General features: G+C 37.9%; 1 protein-coding gene and 1 pseudogene across 3 annotated transcripts in view; both read left to right on the top strand.

The window, feature by feature from the left end:
• The window catches only part of Micu2 (mitochondrial calcium uptake 2), a 126674-nt gene that overhangs the window by 45583 nt on the left and 59719 nt on the right, over nt 1–21372 (top strand). For all 3 annotated transcript variants that reach the window (XM_021236362.2, XM_004854859.2, XM_004854858.3), the window contains exons 3-4: nt 16024–16055; nt 16192–16267. In XM_021236362.2, the coding sequence (XP_021092021.1) occupies nt 16024–16055; nt 16192–16267 (108 nt within the window). The remainder of the gene's footprint in view (nt 1–16023; nt 16056–16191; nt 16268–21372) is intronic.
• Nucleotides 5689–10786, top strand: LOC101701873 (plasma membrane calcium-transporting ATPase 1 pseudogene; annotated as a pseudogene).

Genomic DNA, 21372 nt, shown 5'->3' with positions numbered 1-21372 from the left:
TGTGTGCCACTAAACCATATCATAATCATTGGTAACAGTGTTTAAGGGAAAACTAAGAGTGCTGCCCTGTCCTCTAAAAAAAATGTGTGCTACCTCTTATTAGGCTGTGATTGTAGCTTAAATTCATCGGAAGTTTGATCTTCACATCCAGGAGCCCTTTCATAATATAAATCCCCTAAAAGCAAGGTCATAGTGTAAGCCTTTATCAACCTCTTAATAACAAGCTAAGTGTAAGCAAAAGTGAGTCACAGAATAAGTGTCAGGGTGTGTCTGGGAAGGGAGAAAGACCCTTAGAAAGACACTTCAGGATGCTAGGTCAGGCTGGGCTTCACTGTTCTCACCCTCTCTACTCCATGCCCCTGTTTACACTTTCAGCAGGTGGGATGAGTAAGTGAAAGGTAAAAAACAAATTAGGAAAGAAGACACCCAAAATCGGTTAACCAGTTAGCATTAAAGTTCTGCAGATGAACTCATATTTTAAAAATTGCTGTTAAAATATACAGTATATTCTTGTCTTTGCCACTAGATAGCTGATTTCAGGCTAATCTCTCTGAGAGTGTTTCCTGCTCTGTAAATTTGAGTATCATTTCATTCTTTCTAACATAGAATTTTCTAAAGTTGTTTGATGGTAAATTTGCTTGGGACATTTGTTAAAAATCTCAAGTATGTTAGCCAGGCCCAGTGGAATATACCTGTGGTCAGTACCCACGAGGGTGAGATAGAAGGATTCCTTGAGCCCAGAAGTTTGAGACAAGCCTGGGCCACACAATCGGACCCCATCTCAAAAAAGCAAACAAAAAAATCTCAAGTACTGTCTTCCCCATGCCAGGTAATTTTAACAAGTACCCTCCAAATAATAGTTTGACCAAACGTTGAGAAGTATTCAAACATATGTGAACATCCTTTTGGATGTGATGTGTCATTGTAATAGTGGTAAACAGTAGCACATTGGAGTGAAAAGAACCTGGAGTCATTCCTGTCTCCTCTGCCAATCTCCCCATTGTGACATTGGGTAAGCTACTTGAACTCGCCTATCTGTTCCTAACCTACAAAATAATAGTATTTACCTCGTGGTATTGTTAGGATTACTAAATTAGAGACTGTGAGAAAACCTGTAGTTACTCTAGGTTAAAATTAATGTTCCCAACTAAAAGATTAAAATTAAAAATTACAGCCAACTATCCACAAAATCTGCATTAAGATCTTAACCATATTATTCAGGTAAACATTAGCAGCTTCTGTGATCTGGGTAAGTGTTCCCTATAGGCCCATGTGTGGAAACTTTGGTCACAGCCTGTGGTACTGTTGGGAGCTGGGTGGTTAGGTACTTTAGGGGATGGAAGGAAGTTAGGTCACTGGGGCACACCTCTGAAGGGGCTGTAAGGCCCAAGTCCCTACTCTGCCTTTCTCTTCTTGGCTATGAGGCAAAAGGGCCTGCTCTGCACACATCCTACTGTGATTACTGCTATGCCAGGGGCCCAGAAGTAATAGGGCCATTTAACTATACCCTGAAAAACCCCAAAACTATGACCAACATAGCCTTGTCCTCCTTATAAGTTGACTGTCTCAAGTATTTTGGTCACAATGATGAAAAGCTAACATAGCTAAATATTTTAGGTTAAGAAATAATATTTTATCATAAAATGTATGTTCAGTGTAGAAACTGTAGCGTAGAAAATAAAGTCAAGGAGATCCATAGCAAAAGAAACTCGAAAAATTTCATAAACATGTGGAAATTGAACAACATACTTCTGAATAACCAGTGGGTCACAGGAAATTAAAGAAGAAATCAGACAGTTCCGTCAATTAAATGACAATGACAGTACAACGTATCGGAATCTATGGGACACAATGAAAGCAGTCTTACGAGGGAAATTCATAGCAGTGAATACGTATATTAGGAAAACAGAATGAGCCCAATTAAACAACCCGATGCTGAACCTCAAGCTTCTAGAAAAAGAAGAGCAGGACAACCCCAGAGCTCATACAAGAGAGAAAATTATAAAGATCAGAGGAGAAATCAATGCAATGGAGACTAAGATAACGATACAAAAAATCAATGAAGCCAAGAGTCGGTTCTTCGAAAGAATCAACAAAATTGACAAACCCTTAGCCAAGCTTGTCAGAAAAAGGAAAGAAAAGACCCAAATCCATGCAATTAGGAATGAAAAGGGTGAAATTAGAACAGTCCCGGCAGAAATCCAGAGGATCATCAATACCTACTTCCAGAACCTATATGCCAATAACATGGACAACACAGAAATGGACAAATTCCTAGATACATATGAATTACCAAAGTTGAACGAAGAAGACCTAAAAATTCTGAACAACCCAATGTCAACCAATGAAATTGAAAATGTAATTAAAAACTTATCAACTAAGAAAAGCCCGGGCCCTGATGGCTTCACTGCTGAATTCTACAAGACATTTAGAGGGGAACTGCTGTCACTACTGTTTAAACTCTTCAATGAAATTGAAAGGGAAGCAATACTCCCAAATTCATTCCTGGAAGCAAGCATCACCTTGATCCCCAAAGCAAAGAAAGACCCAACTGAAAAAGAGAACTATAGGCCAATCTCACTAATGAACACAGATGCAAAAATCCTTAATAAGACAATGACAAACAGAATGTAGAAGATCATCAAGAAGATCATACACCCTGATCAAGTGGGATTCATCCCAGGGATGCAGGGATGGTTCAATATATGCAAATCAACCAATGTAATACACTATATCAATAGAGCCAAGGATAAAAACCATGTGATTATCTCCATAGACACAGAAAAAGCATTTGACAAAATCCAACATGCATTTATGATTAAAAACCCTACAAAAAATTGAAACAGATGGTCTCTCCCTCAAACTGATAGAAGCCATCTATGAAAAACCAACAGCCAATATCATACTAAATAGTCAAAAACTGAAATCCTTCACACTCAAATCACGAACAAGACAAGGATGTCCACTATCACCACTCTTGTTCAATATAGTTCTGGAAACATTAGCCACGGCAATTAGACAAGAGAAAGAAATAAAAGGAATAAAGATAGGAAATGAAGAAGTCAAACTGTCATTATTTGCAGATGACATGATACTCTATATAGAAGACCCCAAGAACTCTACCAAAAGTCTTCTAGACTTAATAACCAAATTCAGCCAAGTAGCTGGTTACAATATCAACACACAAAAAAAATAGCTTTCCTCTACACGAATGACAGACTCACTGAGAGAGAAATAGGGCAAATAATTCCCTTCACAATAGCATCCAAAAATCTGAAACACCTAGGAATCATCCTAACAAAAGAAATCAAAGACCTCTTCTCTGAAAACTATGGCACTCTGAAAAGAGAGATTGAAGATGATATCACAAAATGGGCAGACATCCCCTGCTCCTGAGTAGGAAGGATCAATATAGTGAAAATGGCCATACTTCCAAAACTGCTATATAAATTTAGTGCAATTCCAATTGAGATCCCAGCAGCATACTTCATGGACCTTGAGAAAATAATCCAAAAATCCATTTGGAACAAGAAGAAACCCAGAATAGCAAAAGCAATTCTAGGTAACAGAGACATGGCAGGGGGTATCACAATCCCCAACCTGCAACTCTACTATAAAGCTACTGTGATAAAAACAGCATGATACTGGCAAAGAAACAGACCTGAGGACCAGTGGAACAAATTAGAAGATGCAGAAACAACACCAGACACACTCAGCCATCTCATCTTCAATAAAGGAGCCAAATACCTCACTGGAGGAAAGATAGCCTCTTTAATAAATGGTGCTGGAAAAATTGGGCTTCAACTTGCCAAAGATTAAAACTAGACCTATATCTCTCACCATGCACTAAACTAAAATCAAAATGGATTAAAGATCTAAATATTAAAATAGAAACTCTGAACCAGTTGGAACAGAGGTTAGGTAGAACTCTTGAAGACATTGGTGTAGGAAAAGATTTTATGAACAAAACCTCAGTTGCCCGTGAACTAGCACAAACAATCAACAAGTGGGATCTCTTCTTATTAAAAAGCTTCTGCACAGCAAGAGAAACCACCAGCAGTGTGAAGAGACAACCCACAATGTGGGAAAAAATCTTCACCTGCTCTTCCTCAGACAAAGGTCTACTATCTCGAATCTATAAAGAACTTAAAAACATCAGACCTCCCAAATTTAAACACCCAATCTGAAAATGGGGATCTGAAATGAACAGACATTTCTCAGACAAAGAAGTAAAGATAGCAAATAAATACATGAAAAAATGTTCAACATCACTAGTCATTCAAGAGATGCAAATGAAAACAACACAGATTCCACCTCACTCCGGAAAGAATGGCTGCTATCGTGAAATCAACCAATAACAAATGCTGGTGGGCCTGTGGGGAAAGAGGAACCCTGCTCCACTGCTGGTGGGAGTGTAGACTGGTGCAACCACTGTGGAAATCAGTATGGAGATACCTCAAAGAACTAGGACTGGAAGTCCCATTTGACCCCGCTATTCCACTGGTAGGTATCTTCCCCAAAGAATTAAAAGAATCATACCACAGTGATATATGTGCGCCCATGTTCATAGCAGTACAGTTTGTAATAGCTAAAACTTGGAAACAGCCCAAATGCCCATCAACTGGAGACTGGATAAAGAAAATGTGGTTTTTTAATAAAATGGAGTACTACTCAGCCATAAAAAATGAGAAATTAGAGACATTTATAGCTAAGTGGATGAACATTGAGGTGATACTCTTAAGTGAAATAAATAGGACACACATGTATAAATACCAAATAGTTTCTCTGGTGTGAGAAACTGAAAGTGTAAATAAGGACTAAATGTATAATAGGTAATGTGAAATAGGAAGAAAAGGGGCAAAGGGGAAGGAAGTGGGAGGGCTAGGGGAAAGGATAGAAGGGAATGGGATTAATATGAGAAAATGGAAAAAGAGGAACAAAATTTTTGTAAATAGGGAGGAATGGAGGGGTTGAAGGGAGGGCTGGGCAAGGGTGAAAAATAAGAACCAAGAGAGACTATGTAAAGGTGCAAATTTCCAACGATGAATGTCATTATATTGTATACCTAAAATGTACCAATGATTAAAATGAATAATGGATAATGCAAAATAGGAAGAAAAGGTCCAAAGGGGTAGGGGTAGTGGGAGGGGCAGGGGAAAGGAAAGAAGGGAAAGGAAAAATGATGAGAAATGAAAGAAATGGAAGTAAAGTCTTTGTAAATAGGGAAGGGTGGAGGGGGTGAAGGGAGGGCTAGGAATGGGGAAAAAATAAGAACCAAGATGCATTATGTAAAGGTACAATTCCCAATGAGAAATGTAATTGTGTTGTATACCTACAATGTACCAATAAAAGAATTTAACAAAAAAATAAATAAAGTCAATCAGAATTCTGTTACCACCAATCAAATAACATTAATACGCACTTCAGTTTTAAACATATTTGAGGTCCTGCATTATATATAATACAGCATTTATTTATAACATCTTTTTCTATTTAATGCATCATGAGCAATTTCCTTGTCAAGTATTTTTCTAAAATATTGTTATGACTACATAATAGTTTTATTAATATACCATAATTTATTAGCTCCCTAATGTTAGAACATCTTTTCACTATTATGAATAATTCTGCAGTGAACAGACTGTTTCATAAATCATTGCTTAATTATTTTATTAAATAATTTTCTAGATACATTACCGTAAAATACAAACATTTTAAGAGTTTAGAAGTATCTTGCTAAGTTGTCTGCAAGACCAAACAAGTTTTCTAGTTCTTGGCTAACTAGAAAGTTTCTCACTCGTTTTTCAATAATATTTTATTTTTATTTCATTACATATAAGGGAAAATCTTTTTTCCTTTACTACTGCCATTAAATTAATTAAAAGAAAATGTACTGTATTTTTGCAGTGACCATTTGGAATGAGAGTGTCTTAGTTACCTTCCTCATTGCTGGAACAAAATAGCCAGCACCCACAATGTGGAGAAAGAGAGAGTTATTTTGGCTCGTTTTAGAAGTCTTAGTCCTTGCATGGTCAGCTGGCTCCAGGCAGAAGCAGGATGGTGGAAGCGCCTGGCGGAGGAAGGCTTTTCACCTTACGGCCAACAGGAAGCAGGAAGTCAGTGGAAGGAAAAGAGAAACACAATAAAAATTAAAAACTTTTGTGTATCAAGGGACACTACTTCAAAAGTGAAAAGACAGCCCAGCCAAGGGGGCAGCGGTTGTGGTGGCAGGTGAGCTTCGGCGGAGGTGGCGGGGCCGCAGGCGCAGCTGCGCCGCCAGCGTGGAGCTGGAGGCTTGTGGGTGTGGAGAGAAGGGGGCGCCAGAGCGGGAGGGATGTGTACGCCTCCTGATTGATACGAGGAAACAACTCACGGGCCAAAGGGAAATGTTGCTGCTGATGCTGCTTTACAAAGTCATACAATGAGTGTTTGGCTTAAGAAGAATTTTCATATTTAAAAGATTCTCATCTTGAAAATATATCAAGTGAAAATTAGATTCTTTTGGGAAACATTTTCCTCTAATAAATTATTCTTGTAATGGGCGACATGGCAAACAATTCAGTTGCGTACAGTGGTGTGAAAAGCTTTGAAAGAAGCTAATCATGATGGAGACTTTGGAATTACTCTCGCAGAGTTTCGGGCTCTTATGGAGCTCAGGACCACAGATGCATTACGAAAAATACAGGCAAGCTATGGAGATGTCTACGGAATTTGCACCAAGTTGAAAACATCTCCCAATGAAGGTTTAAGTGGAAACCCTGCAGTTAGAAGAGAAGCAGTGTTTGGAAAGAACTGTATACCTCCTAAAAAGCCAAAAACTTTTCTTCAGTTAGTATGGGAATCATTACAAGATGTCACTTTAATTATATTAGAAATTGCAGCTATAGTATTATTGGGCCTTTCTTTTTATCAGCCTCCAAAAGGAAATTCTGTATTTTGTGGAGAAGTTTCTGTTGGGGAGGAAGAAGGTGAAGGTGAAACTGGCTGGATTGAAGGAGCCGCAATCCTGTTGTCAGTGGTGTCTGTGGTATTAGTAACAGCTTTTAATGATTGGAGTAAGGAAAAACAGTTTAGAGGTTTGCAAAGTTGAATTGAACAAGAGCGGAAGTTCACCATCATCAAGGGTGCTCAGGTCATTCAGATTCCTGTGGCTGACATTCCTATTGGACATTTTGCTCAAGTGAAATATGGTGATCTTCCAGCTGATGGTATACTTATTCAAGGCAGTGATCTTAAAATTGATGAAAGCTCATTGACTGGTGAATCTGATCATGTTAAGAAGTCTTTAGATAAGGATCCCTTCTATCAGGTGCTCATGTAATGGAAAGTTCTGGAAGAATGGTAGTTACTGCTGTAGGTATAAATTCCCAGACTGGAATTATCTTTACCTTACTTGGAGCTGGAGTTGAAGAGAAAGAGAAGAAAGATGAGAAGAAAAAGGAAAAGAAAACAAAAGCTCAGGATGGTGCAGCCATGGAAATGCAGCCATTAAAGAGTGAAGACAGTGGAGATGGTGATGAGAAAGAAAAAGAAAGCAAATTTGCCAAAAAAGAAAAAATCTGTTTTACAAGGGAAACTAACAAAACTGGCTGTTCAGATTGGCAAAGCAGATCTGTTGATGTCTGCCATCACAGTTATCATTCTAGTATTTAATTTTATAGTTGATACGTTCTGAGTTCGGAAGAGACCATGGCTTGCTGAGTGCACACCGATTTACATACAGTATTTTGTGAAGCTCTTCATTATTGGAGTTACAGTTTTAGTGGTTGCAGTGCCAGTAGGTCTTCCCCTTGCAGTCACTATTTCACTGGCTTATTCAGTCAAGAAAATGATGAAAGATAATAACAGTAGGGCATCTGGATGCTTGTGAAACCATGGGAAATGCTACAGCTATTTGTTCAAATAAGACAGGAACATTGACAATGAAGAGAATGACAGTTGTTCAAGCTTACATAAATGAAAAAAATTATAGAAAGGTTCCTGAACCAGAAGCTATTCCACCAGATATTTTGTCCTATCTTGTGACAGGAATTTCTGTGAATTGTGCTTATACATCAAAAATATTGCCACCAGAGAAGGAGGGTAGATTACCTCGTTATGTTGGTAATAATACTGAATGTGCCTTGTTGGGATTTCTTTTGGATTTAAAACGGGATTATCAGGATGTTAGAAATGAAATACCAGAAGAAGCACTGTACAAAGTCTACACCTTTAATTTTGTTCAGAAGTCCATGAGTACTGTCTTGAAAAATTCAGATGGAACCTTTCAAATATTCAGCAAGGGTGCCTCTAAGATAATTCTGAAAAAGTGTTTCAAACTCTTGAGTGCTAATGGTGAGGCAGAAGTATTCAGACCAAGGGACTGTGATGATATTGTAAAAACTGATTGAACTGATGGCATCAGAAGGCTTGAGAACCATGTGCCTTGCATTCAGAGATTTTCAAGCAGGAGAACCAGAAGCACAGTGGGATAGTAAAAATGATATTGTCACCAGCCTTACATGCATTGCTGTTGTGGGGATTGAAGATCCTGTGAGACCTGAGGTACCAGATGCAATAAAGAAAGGTCAGAGGGCTGGAATTACTGTACAAATAGTCACTGCTGGTAATATTAATACTGCTCAAGCTATTACTGCAAAGTGTGGTATTTTACATCCTGGGGAAGATTTTCTGTGCCTGGAAGGTAGAGATTTTAACAGAAGAATATGAAATGGAAAAGGAGAGATTGAACAAGAGCAGATAGACAAAATTTGCCCAAAGTTTCGAGTACTTGCAAGATCCTCTCCTACTGACAAGGATACACTGGTTAAAGGTATAATTGACAGCACTGTCTCAGAACAATGCCAAGTTGTAGCTGTAACTGGTGATGGTACAAATGATGGCTCAGTGCTAAAGAAAGCAGATGTTGGGTTTGCAATGGGTATTGCTGGAACTGATGTAGCTAAAGAAGCATCTGATATTATTCTCACAGATGACAACTTTACAAGCATTGTTAAAGCAGTTATGTGAGGATGAAATGTCTACGACAGCATCTCAGAATTTCTGCAGTTCCAACTTGCTGTTAATGTCATAGCAGTGATTGTTGCTTTCACAGGAGCTTGTATTACTCAAGATTCACTGCTTAAAGCTGTGCAGGTGCTGTGGGTAAACCTCATAATGGACACACTCCCTTCCCTGGCTCTGGCAATGGAACCACCCACTGAGTCTCTCTTGCTTCGGAAACCGTATGGTAGAAATAAGCCTCTCATCTCACGCACAATGATGAAGAATATTTTGGGTCATGCAGTCTATCAACTTGTAGTAGTTTTTACACTCTTATTTGCTGGAGAGAAGTTTTTTGATATTGATAGTGAAAGAAATGCTCCTTTGCATGCTCCTCCTTCAGAACATTATACTATTGTTTTTAATACCTTTGTGCTGATGCAACTTTTCAATGAAATAAATGCCCGGAAAATCCATGGTGAAAGAAATGTGTTTGAAGGAATCTTTAATAATGCCATCTTCTGCCCAATTGTTTTAGGGACTTTTGTGGTACAGATAATAATTGTGCAGTCTGGTGGAAAGCCTTTCAGTTGTTCAGAGCTTTCAGTAGAACAGTGGCTATGGTCGATATTCCTAGGAATGGGGACATTACTCTGGGGCCAGCTTATTTCAACAAATCCAACTAGCCATTTAAAATTCCTGAAAGAAGCTGGTCATGGAACACAAAAGGAAGAAATACCTGAAGAAGAATTAGCAGAGAATGTTGAAGAGATAGATCACACAGAAAAGGAGTTGCGGCGTGACCAGATCTTGTGGTTTAGAGGTCGGAACAGAATCCAAACTCAAATTCGAGTGGTGAATGCATTTCGTAGTTCTTTATAGGAAGGGTTAGAAAAACCAGAATCAAGAAGTTCGATTCACAACTTCATGACACTTCCTGAGTTTAGGATAGAAGATTCAGAGCCTCATATCCCCTCATTGATGACACTGATGCAGAAGATGGTGCTCCTGCAAAACGTAACTCCGGTCCTCCTCCCTCTCCCAACAAAAATAACAATGCTGTTGACAGCGGAGTTTGCCTTACAGTAGAAATGAACAAGTCTGCTGCCTCTTCATCTCCAGGAAGCCCACTTCATAGTTTGGAAACATCACTCTGATTGTAAGCTGAATGTTAACACATTAGCTGCATTGTAAAAAAACAAATTGACGGCTGGAGATTTAGCTCGGTGGTTTCGTCACTTGCTGTGCAAGCGCAAGGACCCGAGTTTGATCTCCAGTACCAAAAAAAAAACCAAATTGAAACTGGGTCTTTTCACATATTGTGACAGACAAGATAGTATTCTTGTCTTTGGACTTCAACAGAAGACACACTTGTACGAATGTAGATTTATTTAAAAAAAAAAAAAAAAAAGCAAAGCTTTCTGCCAGACTGAGGGTGCTTTTTGGAGGGTGGGAGAAATGAACTGACAGATAAACAGTAACTCAGTATAGGTGACCCATGGATCACCAGTAGTACCCAAGAATGGTTCTTAACAGTGTATTAGCAGAGCGTTACTTTCTCTCAGTCCTTGATAGGAGAGAGGGAGGAGTAAAGCTGGTCAAGACAAAGAGCCCTGGATCATTGAAATAATACTTTAATTTCTGCCATTGGCTGTTAATAATTTGGATTATTTATGTTTATAAGTGATAAAGACCTGTTTATAAAGGTTTGTAGATCCTTTTTTTTGTTCCTGTTCATAGATGGGAAGCTTCCTTGTAACTGATGCACAGAAAAATTAGTCCTTCAAATACTGCTGTATTTTCAGGGGGTAAAAGGGGGAGTGTTTCTATTGAAACTGTACTAAATTTTTGCCTATGATTTACCTTGTTAAATATTGTAGATAAATTGCTAATACTAATAGCCAAATAGATAACACTAATGCTTTGTTTAAAAAAAGAAAACAAAACAAAAAAAGATGAGCAGTGGTGTTCTAATGAAGTTATGGCATCTGTCCTGATTAGTTTCTTAAATACATTTACTACTTAATGGTTTTGAAACAACTGTTTAATTTTTAAATTTTTTGAAAACTTGCTAATAATGTTTGTTCAGAATTTAGTAGATTGTTTAATGCAGGACATCGACTACATAATGAAAGATGCTTGAAATGCTTTTATTATTTCAGGCAAATCAAATTAAATCAAACTATCAAACTACAAGAGAACTTTAGTCCTTTTTGTTTTTGTCTATGTTAGTTCAGTGATGTGTTGGTGAACTGTGAGTGAACTGTATTGATTTTTCTACTCCTTCGAGTCCTTCATACAGCATGAGGGCTGCTGGCATTTTGAAAAAGGCTAATAAGTAGAAGCATACATGTTTTTGTTTTTGAAACTTGTTTGTAAACATAAATAAATATGCCCTTTTATTAAATAAATACATGGCAATTTTTTTTTTTAAAGTGAAAAGACAACCCTCATATGAGGGTTCCAGTTTCTCTACATTCTTCCTAATACTTGTTAGTTTCTGAGGTGAGGGTTTTTTTTTTTAATGGCCATCTTAATGAGTGTTGTGTTATCTGGTTATGGTTTTGATCTGCATTTTGCTGATGAGTAATAATACTGAGCATGTGTTCAATGCTTGTTAGCCATTGTGTTTTTCTTGGGGAAATGTCTTCATATTACCCATTTTCATTAGGCTTATCTTTTTGTTTTTGAGACATAATAGTTCCTTACATATTCTGCAAACATTTTTTTTGGTACCGGGAATCGAACTCGGGTCCTTGCACTTGCAAGGCAGGTGGCAGAACCACTGAACTAAATCCCTGGCCCTCCTTACATATTCTGAATCCTAGATCTTTATCAGATATGATTTGGAAATAGTTTTCCTATCCTATGGGTTGTCTTTCAACTTTTTAAGTAGCATCCTTTGATACACAAAAGTTTTTAATTTTTATGAAGTCCAATCTATCTGGGGTTTTTTCCCTTTGGTTGTTTGTGTTTTAGGTGTCATAGCTAAGAAACCATTGGCTAATCCAAGGTTTAGGTCCATTTACATCTCCACACTAACAAAGCCTAAATTTTAAATATAATTTTAAAATTGACTACAGTTTGTGCTTAGTATGTTTCTTAGTTGTGTATGAAGTATGTAGTGTTCATTGCTGTGTTGTTCATTCAGGGGTCACCTTAGAGACCAATGCCATGAACAACATCTGCTGTCAAAGCCTTTGAACACTGTACAAAAGTATCCAATCTGCCAGTCATTATCTGGGCGTTCTTACAGACACACACACACACACACACACACACACACACACACACATGTGCACGCACAGAATGGAGCTCAGTAATAAATTTTCTTAGTTGTCAAACTGCAAGATGGCAAATAATTTAAAATGTGTTTGTTGCCTATCTTATTACCAGCCCACCCCACCCCAGAGTATGCATTTCCAGCTGGTGTTTAACAATCCAGTGCAACTTCAAGTTGTTCGAATTTCCTTTCGTTTCTGGTTTATGCTCCAAAATTTTTATGCTTAAATATTAATTCTTTACAAACAATAAAAAGCATTGACAAGAATGTGGTAAAATTAGAACCATCTTATATTACCAGTAGGAATGTAAAATGGTGCCATCACTTTGGAAAACAGTTGGGCAGTTCCTCGAAATGCTGAGTTTAGAGTTACCACATGACCTAGCAATTCTACTCCTAGATATATATCTAAGAGAAGAAAGACATGTGCTCACACAATAATTTGCACATAGAAGTTCATAGCAACATTATTCATAATAGCTAAAAAAAATAGCAACAACTAAAATGTTTATCAGTAAATAAAAGATCAACAAAATGTGGAATATCCATCCATACAATAGAGTATTATTTCTACACTATAAAAATGAAGTGCAGACATACACTATAACATGCTTGGATTTTGAGGCTATCGTGCTAAATGGATGAAGCCAGGGACAAAAATACCACATATTGTATGATTCCATTTATATAATATATCCAGAATAGGTTAAATCCATAGATGCAGCAACTAGATTAGTGATTTCCTTGGACTAGTAGAGGAGAGGGGGAGGAGTGACTACTTCTAAAGGCTTTCTCATTGTGGGGTGATGAAAATATCCTGAAATTGTGGTGATGGTGGTACAACTCTATACAAAAACTGCCAAGCTATATAGTTTAAATGAACGAATTCAATAGGTTATGAAAACATACAGAAATAAAGAATGACAGTAAAATAATAAAAACATGATTATTTATGTACTTTTCTTATATTTGAGAACTTGTGGGTCTAACCAGGTAGGTAAACCAAAACATTCATATAGTACAGTTCAAATAAAGCTAATTGATGGATTGGAGCCAACTGGATTTTATCTCTTCAAAGGTCTTAAAAGCACAAGTTAGTGATTCATTTATCCCCCCAAAAAAGTCAGTTCTGTAGGCCCCCAGTGATTCACTGAGAATGCCTCACTTCCCCTTCCTCCAGCTGAGCAGAACATCAGTACCTCGGTGGACCAGTGCGATGAGCAACATCTGCCCTCACGGCCTTTGAACACTAAATATCCAATCTGCCAGTCATTGTCTGGGTGTTCGCACACGCACACGCACACATACACACACTGAATGGAGCTCAGTAATAAATTTTCTTAGTTGTCAAACTGCAAGATGGCAAATAATTTAAAATGTATTTGTTGCCTACCTTATCACCAGCCCACCCCACACCAGAGTGTGCATTTCCAGCTGGTGAAAAGCAGGTTGAAAGCCCATTGGCTATCCTTTTATTCTTATGGATGTACTGCACCTCCCCTAGGGAGACTCAGAAAGGACACAGCCCCTCTGCTTATATTCTCCAGGCATTTTTCTGCTGATAGTCTACTTACTGTTAGTCTCACTAATACTTTTTCCTCCCTGAATGATATAAAAAGCAATCACTGAAAGAAGAGATGAGTTACAGGCAAGAATAAAAGTTTTTAAATACCATGATTTTCATAATCCAAACCCAAAACATATTTTTGCTCTTCCAATAGCCTCAAAGTAATTCTAAATTTGAGATGCTTTGGAATTCCAACCATTTTAATCCTACTTCCTGGGATTTCTATATAACCAATAAAAAGTAAAACAAGATAAAGAATTTAATACTAAATGATTCCACTTCCTAATTTCATGGTTTCTTTTGGATTCTTCTAATATTCATGTACATACAGTTTCTGTTTTGTTTTGCTTGTTTTAATGAGACCCTGAAAGGACTATTTAAAGGTCATTTATCAATGCCAGTTTATACTCTTTTGGAACATGCCATCAAAAGTCATTGGCCAGGACTGGGGATTTAGCTCAGTGGTTCCACTGCCTGCCTTGCAAGCACAAAACCCAAGTTCGATCCCTGGTACCAAAAAAAAAGGCATTGCCCTAAGACTTATTTAGTGCCAAAAGCACACAACTTCCCTCTTTCACACTTGAAGCATTTCACTTGGTTCCCAGATTAACTCTACAGTATGTTTATAAAATGGAGGCTGCTGCAAAAGTAACAGATTTGAACTGCATGCTTTTATGATAGCTGATTTTGGTTGAGATTTGTAGGTATACGTACATATAGATGTACATATCAAGGAACTCATATCAGTCTGATATACTGGATTTTCTATTTTTATAGTCAGTTTCCTATGTTTCAAACATCTTAAAATTCATGTGAAATAGCTAGTGTTACTAGTTTTAATTATAACTGAAAGCAACCGAACTGCCTCTATAATCATATCATGTGTAATTAATCAGTTGAGTTAAAATTAGTGCACAGATTTTCACTACTATACTTCCATGGAACTCAGAGTCTAACCTGTTTTTTGACAAATTTGTATGAGAAAACAAATCCTCCAGTGCCAGTATGACTGAAGTCCTCTTGTATATTGTTTTATATGTCAGATGAAGATAATAACTTATCCAAAAGGCCAGGATCAGGATGATACATTTATGAAATCTTTTCTAATTTTTTGTTTGTTTGCTTGTTTAAATTTTTATTAGTACATATTTGCCATACATAGTGCTCACATTCATCATAGGGAATTTGTAACTATACATAATATATATTAGGGGCTGGGGATTTAGCTTAATGGTTCCGGCGCCTGCCTTGCAAGCGCAGAGTCCTGAGTTCAATCCCCAGTACCAAAAAAAAAAAAAGCTTTGTCGTCATAATATATCTTAATTCTTTTTTTCCCATTCACCTCTTCTCCCTTCAGCCTTCTTCCCCTCCCCATTTACATAGGCTTTGTTTCCATTTTTTCCTTCTATTCTTTTTAAAATATTTTTTCCTTCCTTCCCTTCCCCCTTCCCCCCTCCCTTGTTCCCCTTCCCATTTGAACTTGTTCTTCCTGCTTCCTAATATCTGTTTCCCATTTTGCTCCTTGTTTATCCTTTGGGTTTCTCACATAAGAGAAACAATGCGATATTTAAACTTGTGTGTCTTATTTCACTTAAAATTATGGTCTCAAGTTGGATCCATTTACCAATAAATGACTCAAGTTTACCCTTCTTTATGGCAGAATAGTACTCCATTGTATATAAATACCACATTTTCTTCATTCATCTGTTGATGGACATATGGGCTGTTTCCAATAAACATGGGTGTGATATACTGCTGTGGTATGATGCTTTTAACTCTTTGGGGAAGGGACCAAGAAGAGGAATGGCTGCGTCAAATGGAATCTCTAGTTTTACTTTTTAGGGACTCTCCATACTGATTTCCATATTAGTTTTATCAATTTAGACTCCCACTAACAGTGGAGAAGGATTCCTTTTTCCCCACAGTCTTGCCAACATTTGTTATTGGTTGATTTCTTGATATAGCTATTCTTTCTGGCATGAGATAGAATCTCAGACCTTGAAAAAAAACATTATCTTGTATTTTTAGACTTTTATTTGGCTCATAATTTAGGGGTACTAAATTTCAATTTAAGGATAAACCTTTATTTTTTATAAATATTTGGTTGGTTATCTTGTAAATAATTTTCTTAGTACAAGTTGAGTTTACCAAGAAATAAGGACACTAAAATAATGTTTCTTTTCTGCTGTAGGTAAAACTTCAGTCAAGAAGCTGGCAAAAAAGGTAAGAGATATGCTGTGGTTGGGTTTTTTTGTTTTGTTTTGCTTGTTTGCTTGTTTGTTTGTTTGTTTGCTGGGGGTAAGATAGAAAATGAACTTTTATAAGTTAAATTGAAAGATTTTAATATGTGTATTCAAAGGATATCGAGGATGTCCTGGCAGGAATCCAAAAGGCTGGTTGTGGATCAACCTTTTTTAGAGACCTTGGCGATAGAGGTAATTTTCATTTGTTGTTAAATTTCCATATGTGTGTTTCATTTAACTAAAGTATTGTTAAGAGAATTAAGGTGTGAGATTTGTGTCATGTTATTTAACAGATTTTTTAAACCATACTGTTATCTGTTAAATAAGAGGTAATGTTCTCAGATTCTTTGAAAAATTAAAGATAAATTATTAAAACTCCAGTGTTAATTAGAACCTGGAGAGGGAATGTGGTCAAGTTAGAAGTAAAAAGATGAGATGTCAGTCTAAAGTAAAGTGAGAAGGCCTCAGAGAGGAGCACCAGCATGTCAGAAAGTGGGCAGAGATAAAGGGCCAATGTAAGCAAACAAGGCAGTGACCAGAGAAGTAGAGGAAAAAGAATGTTGTCACAGCAGCCAAGAGGAGACTGTGTTAAAGAAAGAGGAAGTTATTGAATGCAGCTGTCTCCACCATTTTTGGCAACAGGGACCAGTTTCATGGAAGACAATTTTTTCCATGGCTGGGGTGAGGTTCATTCGTTGGTTCATTCTTTCTTTCTTTTTTTTGTAGTATATATTTGCAATACTACATTCTCCAGCCTAGCATCATTGCCTCAGCTCTACCTCAGATGTCAGGCACTGGATTCATATAAGGAGCTGAAGGAAACAGTTCACAATGGGGTTCCTGTTTCCATGACACTCATGATCTGATTAGGAAGGAGGTAGAGCTCAGGCAGCAATGCCAGCAATGGGGAGCAGCTGTAGACACAGATAAAGCTTCTCACTTGCCTGCAGTTCACCTCCTACTGTGCAGCTCATTTCCTAAGAGTCCACTGAGCATTACTGCTCTATGGCCCCACATTCAGAACCAAGCTACAGGCTGAGAACTGCCCATTAGATTCAGCAGCAGAAAGCACATGACCCCTGTAGAAAGCACTAGAGGGCAGTGAAAGGATGGGATCTGAAACCGTATTGCAGGACTTGGAGAACAGGGTAGAACATGGAAAAATGAGTACAGATCACTGGAGAGGTCTGGGCCTGAGCAGAGGAGCAAGAGGGCAGGAATCAGAGGAGACAGAAGGCTGAGGTAATGTCAGTTGGTTTGTTGGTTTCTGGTGAAGGATGTTTGTTTATTTTGTTGGTGCTGGGAATTAAACCTAGGCCTCACACATGTTAGCATATGCTCTAATACTGAGCTACACCCCCTCGCCCATTGGGGTTTTTTGATGAGAAAATAAGTATGTTTTTTGTTGTTGAGAAGGAGGAGTAGAAAGTATAAGAGAGAAGAAATACAAATGGGACAAAATTCTGTAACATAGGAGAGGACGGATTGTCTTCAGATACAAGGGTACCAGGTATCCTTGATAGAGAGCCAGGTTTCAGATAAGGCAAAGTTAAGCATACACTGAATAGGTTATAGACATTTGCTGTGGAATGAGATTGCAGAGAGCTGCTGGACACTTTATGCTGGACATAGAAGTGGAAGAGTGGCAGATAGTTGTATCAGGAGAGGTAAAGCATAGACCAGCATTCAGATGGGTAAGCAAAGAGGAAAGATGCCATGTTGGAAAGGGCATAGTGGCTGCCCTTGAACATGGTTGGACATAAGCCCAAGAAGGAAGCAGAGCCCAAGTCATAGATTGCTTTTTAGGATAAACTGAAGAGTGTACACCTTATCCTAAAATGGAGTGCTGTTGAAGAGTTGTGAGTCAAAAGTGATACCTAAAGAGCAACCACCACCACAGCAGTAGCCATAAGGACAGTAGCACCATTTGGTAATAGCTTTAACAGTGACCGCAGCAGTAGCAGCCACCCTTCTCTCCCTGTCGCAGACACCCACAGCCACTGCACAGACCAAGCTCCAGGCACCACTCAAGCAGCCCGCTGGAGAGGTAGCCCCAGCCTGGTACAGCAGTGGCTGTGAAACCTGAGGGAGCCAGGGAGACAGGCACATCCACCTGCCAGGCCCAACGCACATAGCTGAGGCACAGAAGGCAGTGTCGGCAGCAGCAGTAGTATAGCAGTGGCAGCAGCTACAACAGCTGCAGCAACAGCGGCGGCCCATCCTTGACTGCGGCTGCGCCAGCTCCAGAGCTCGGTGTCTGAGCCTGCCAGTGACGTGCACCTCGGGAGTCGGCCTGTGAGATTATCACCTCAATTCCACCGCTCCTAGGGCAGAGGAGGTGAGCCAATCCCATCGCCCAGGAGGAGGCTCCCCCACCACCATTCTACTGCTCCTAGGGCAGAGGAGGTAAGCTGCGCAGGCACCAGCAGCACACACACCCACCCTACCCACCATGGAAATGAGAAGACATGTAAACAAGCCTCAAAAACAGACTTCCAGATCACCTATATCAACCCCAAAGGGAAATGAGATGGAACAGTCTAATACTCAACCACCTGGACTCCCTGAACTGGCAACAAAAGAGGATCTGGAAAAAATGAAATCAGAAATAATTTCACAGATGACAGCAAAGATTGTGCCCATAGTGCAAGACATGATTAATAAATCTAGAGAGGACACAGATAAAAAAATAGAGGATCTGAGGAACATGATGGAATCCCAACATAGGAAACAAATGAAATCCATAAAACAGATACAAACAGATTTCCAGGAGATTAAAAACTCCACTGAAAGTCTATGCAGCAGAATGAACCAATGTGAGGACAGAATTTCAGATATAGAAGATAAGATTGCAATTAGTGACCAGGAAAAGAAAAATTGCTTCAAAATTGTAAGGGACCACGAGAAACCAATCCAGCACCTGCTAGACAATGCAAAGAAGAATAACATAAGACTGATTGGAGTCAACGAAGAAACAGGAGAGAGTGCAGATGACATAAAAAAACTGTTCACAGAAGTAATGGCAGAAAACTTCCCAAGCAGGGGAAAAGAACTTGACATACAGATAAGTGAGGCATATAGGACTCCAACTAGCTTTGATCAAAAAAAATCTACACATAGGCAGATAATAATTAGGATTCCAGAAACCCAACAGAAGAACAAAATTCTACAAGCAGCGAGAGAAAAGAAACCAATCACATACAAAGGAAAGCCCATCAGAATCACAGCAGACTTCTCAGTGCAAACCCTCAAGGCAAGAAGAGCTTGGAGTGATGTATTTCAAGCCCTAAAAGAAAACAGCCTCCAACCCAAATTGATGTACCCTGCAAAAGTATCTTTCAAAATTGACGGAGATATAAGATACTTTCATGATAAAGAGAACCTTAGGAACTTCATAAATACAAAACCAGCACTCCAAAAAATTTTAGACAATATCCTAGGAAAAGACAATGAGGATCGCAGCCCCAGGAAGCCCAGCAGAATGAATCCATTGGGCGTGACAAATTAAACGCGAAGGGGGAGAATCCAACAAAAAGAAAAAGTCATGACAAGGCTTTTAAAACTTTTAACTTCATCTCCCTAATGAGCGCATAATTCAATCTTGTTATTGTACTGATTAGTATTTTTCTGATTCTAGTGTTGCACACCTTTCCTGGTCCTGTACTGGCTATTTATCATCTTGTGTCTACTTTTTAATTGGGTTGTCTATTAATGAGCTGTAAGAGTTCTTTATATATTCTGGTCATAGGTTATATGCATTGTAAACATGGTCTGTTTAAGGACTATTCATTTTAACAATGTCATTTAAAGTTCTAAATTTTGATGGAATCTCATTTATCAATTTTTTTCTTTTATACATCATGTTTTTTGTATCCTAGGAAGTTCTTGCCTACCCTAAATTCATAACCATTTTCCCTTATAATTTCTTTTTAAAGTTTTATAGTTTTAGGTTTTTCATATTTAGGTTCATAGATCCTGTCAAGTTATTTTTATGTATGGAAATAAAGGGTTGAGGTTGATTTTTTATATATGGATATCTTTTCCTTGGCTCTTGAATTGAGTTTATATTCTATAAAACATTAATGTTAAATAATCTTTCAAAACTCTGTGGACCATATATGTGTGGTTCTGTTTCTAGATTCTCTATTTTATTCTAATGATCTATATGTCTTTCCTTATGCCAACACTGCCTTGATTACTGTGGCTTTAGAAGAAGTCTTAAAATTAGGTACTAAATGTCTTCCAACACTGTTTTTGATTTTGTTTTTAACTTTTCTAGGTCCTTTGTACTCCTACATAACTTTTAAATTTCAATATCCAATTCTTCATTTATAGCAAGTATACACAGACCTGAATTTTTATATATACCTTGTGTTTTCTAATCCTGCTAAATTCAAGTACAAGTTCTAGGGGCTCCTAGAGATTTCTTAGTATTTTCTCTGTAGATGGTCATTTCATCTACATATAAAGATTTTGCTTTTGCTGTGCCAGTCCTATCCTAGTTGTGTCATTTTATTGCCAGACTATTTTGGTGGGGACTAGGTTTCAAAGTTTAATGGACAGATAAAGAGTAAGCATATCTGCCCTTGTTCCCCATCTTAAGGAGAAAGCATTGTATCTTCTCCATTCATACAAGGCATTCTCACTGGAAGTATGGAGTACATGTCTTTAATCTGTTGAGAAGTTTCTGTTCTACTTCTAGTCTCCTGATAGCTTTTACCATGAACAGCTGTAGAATTTGGTCCAATATTTTTTCTCCAACTAGTGACAGGATCATATGACTTTTTCCTTTCCCCTTAAAATGATGACTTTTGGGGGTGGATCTTCCAATGCTGAACCAACACTGCCATCCCTATGACAAAACCACTTTCTACATCCTGCCAGATCTGACTTCTAATAGTTTGTTTTGTTAAACAAATTTCTATCTATGTTCATACTTTTTTCTTTTATTATCTTTATCCAGTTTTAGGATTAGCACAATGTTGATTTCCTAAAATGAGGGGAGAGGTGTTCCTTTTTTTTTCTGCTTTAAATGTTTGATATAATTTATCAGTTAAAATGTATATGAGCCTGTTGTTGTCAATATGGGTAGGTTTTCAAGCTAGGAATATACTTTAATAGGTGCTATTCAAATTTTATATTTCCTCCAGAGTCAGTTTCATTAATTTGTCTTCCAAGGTACTTCTTAGAAGTTGTCAAATTTATTTCAAAACAGATTTTTGTAATATGTTTTCTATATCATTTTAAATTCTGTAAAATCTGTGGTAGTGTCTCCTAGTTCTTGATATTATAATTTT

The sequence above is a fragment of the Heterocephalus glaber genome, unplaced genomic scaffold (assembly GCF_053883595.1).
Source record: "Heterocephalus glaber isolate CG9 unplaced genomic scaffold, H.glaber_assembly_v1.0 deba00001719, whole genome shotgun sequence".
NCBI classification, from domain to species: Eukaryota; Metazoa; Chordata; class Mammalia; order Rodentia; family Bathyergidae; genus Heterocephalus; species Heterocephalus glaber.
This window is presented reverse-complemented; position numbering and strand designations above follow the sequence as displayed.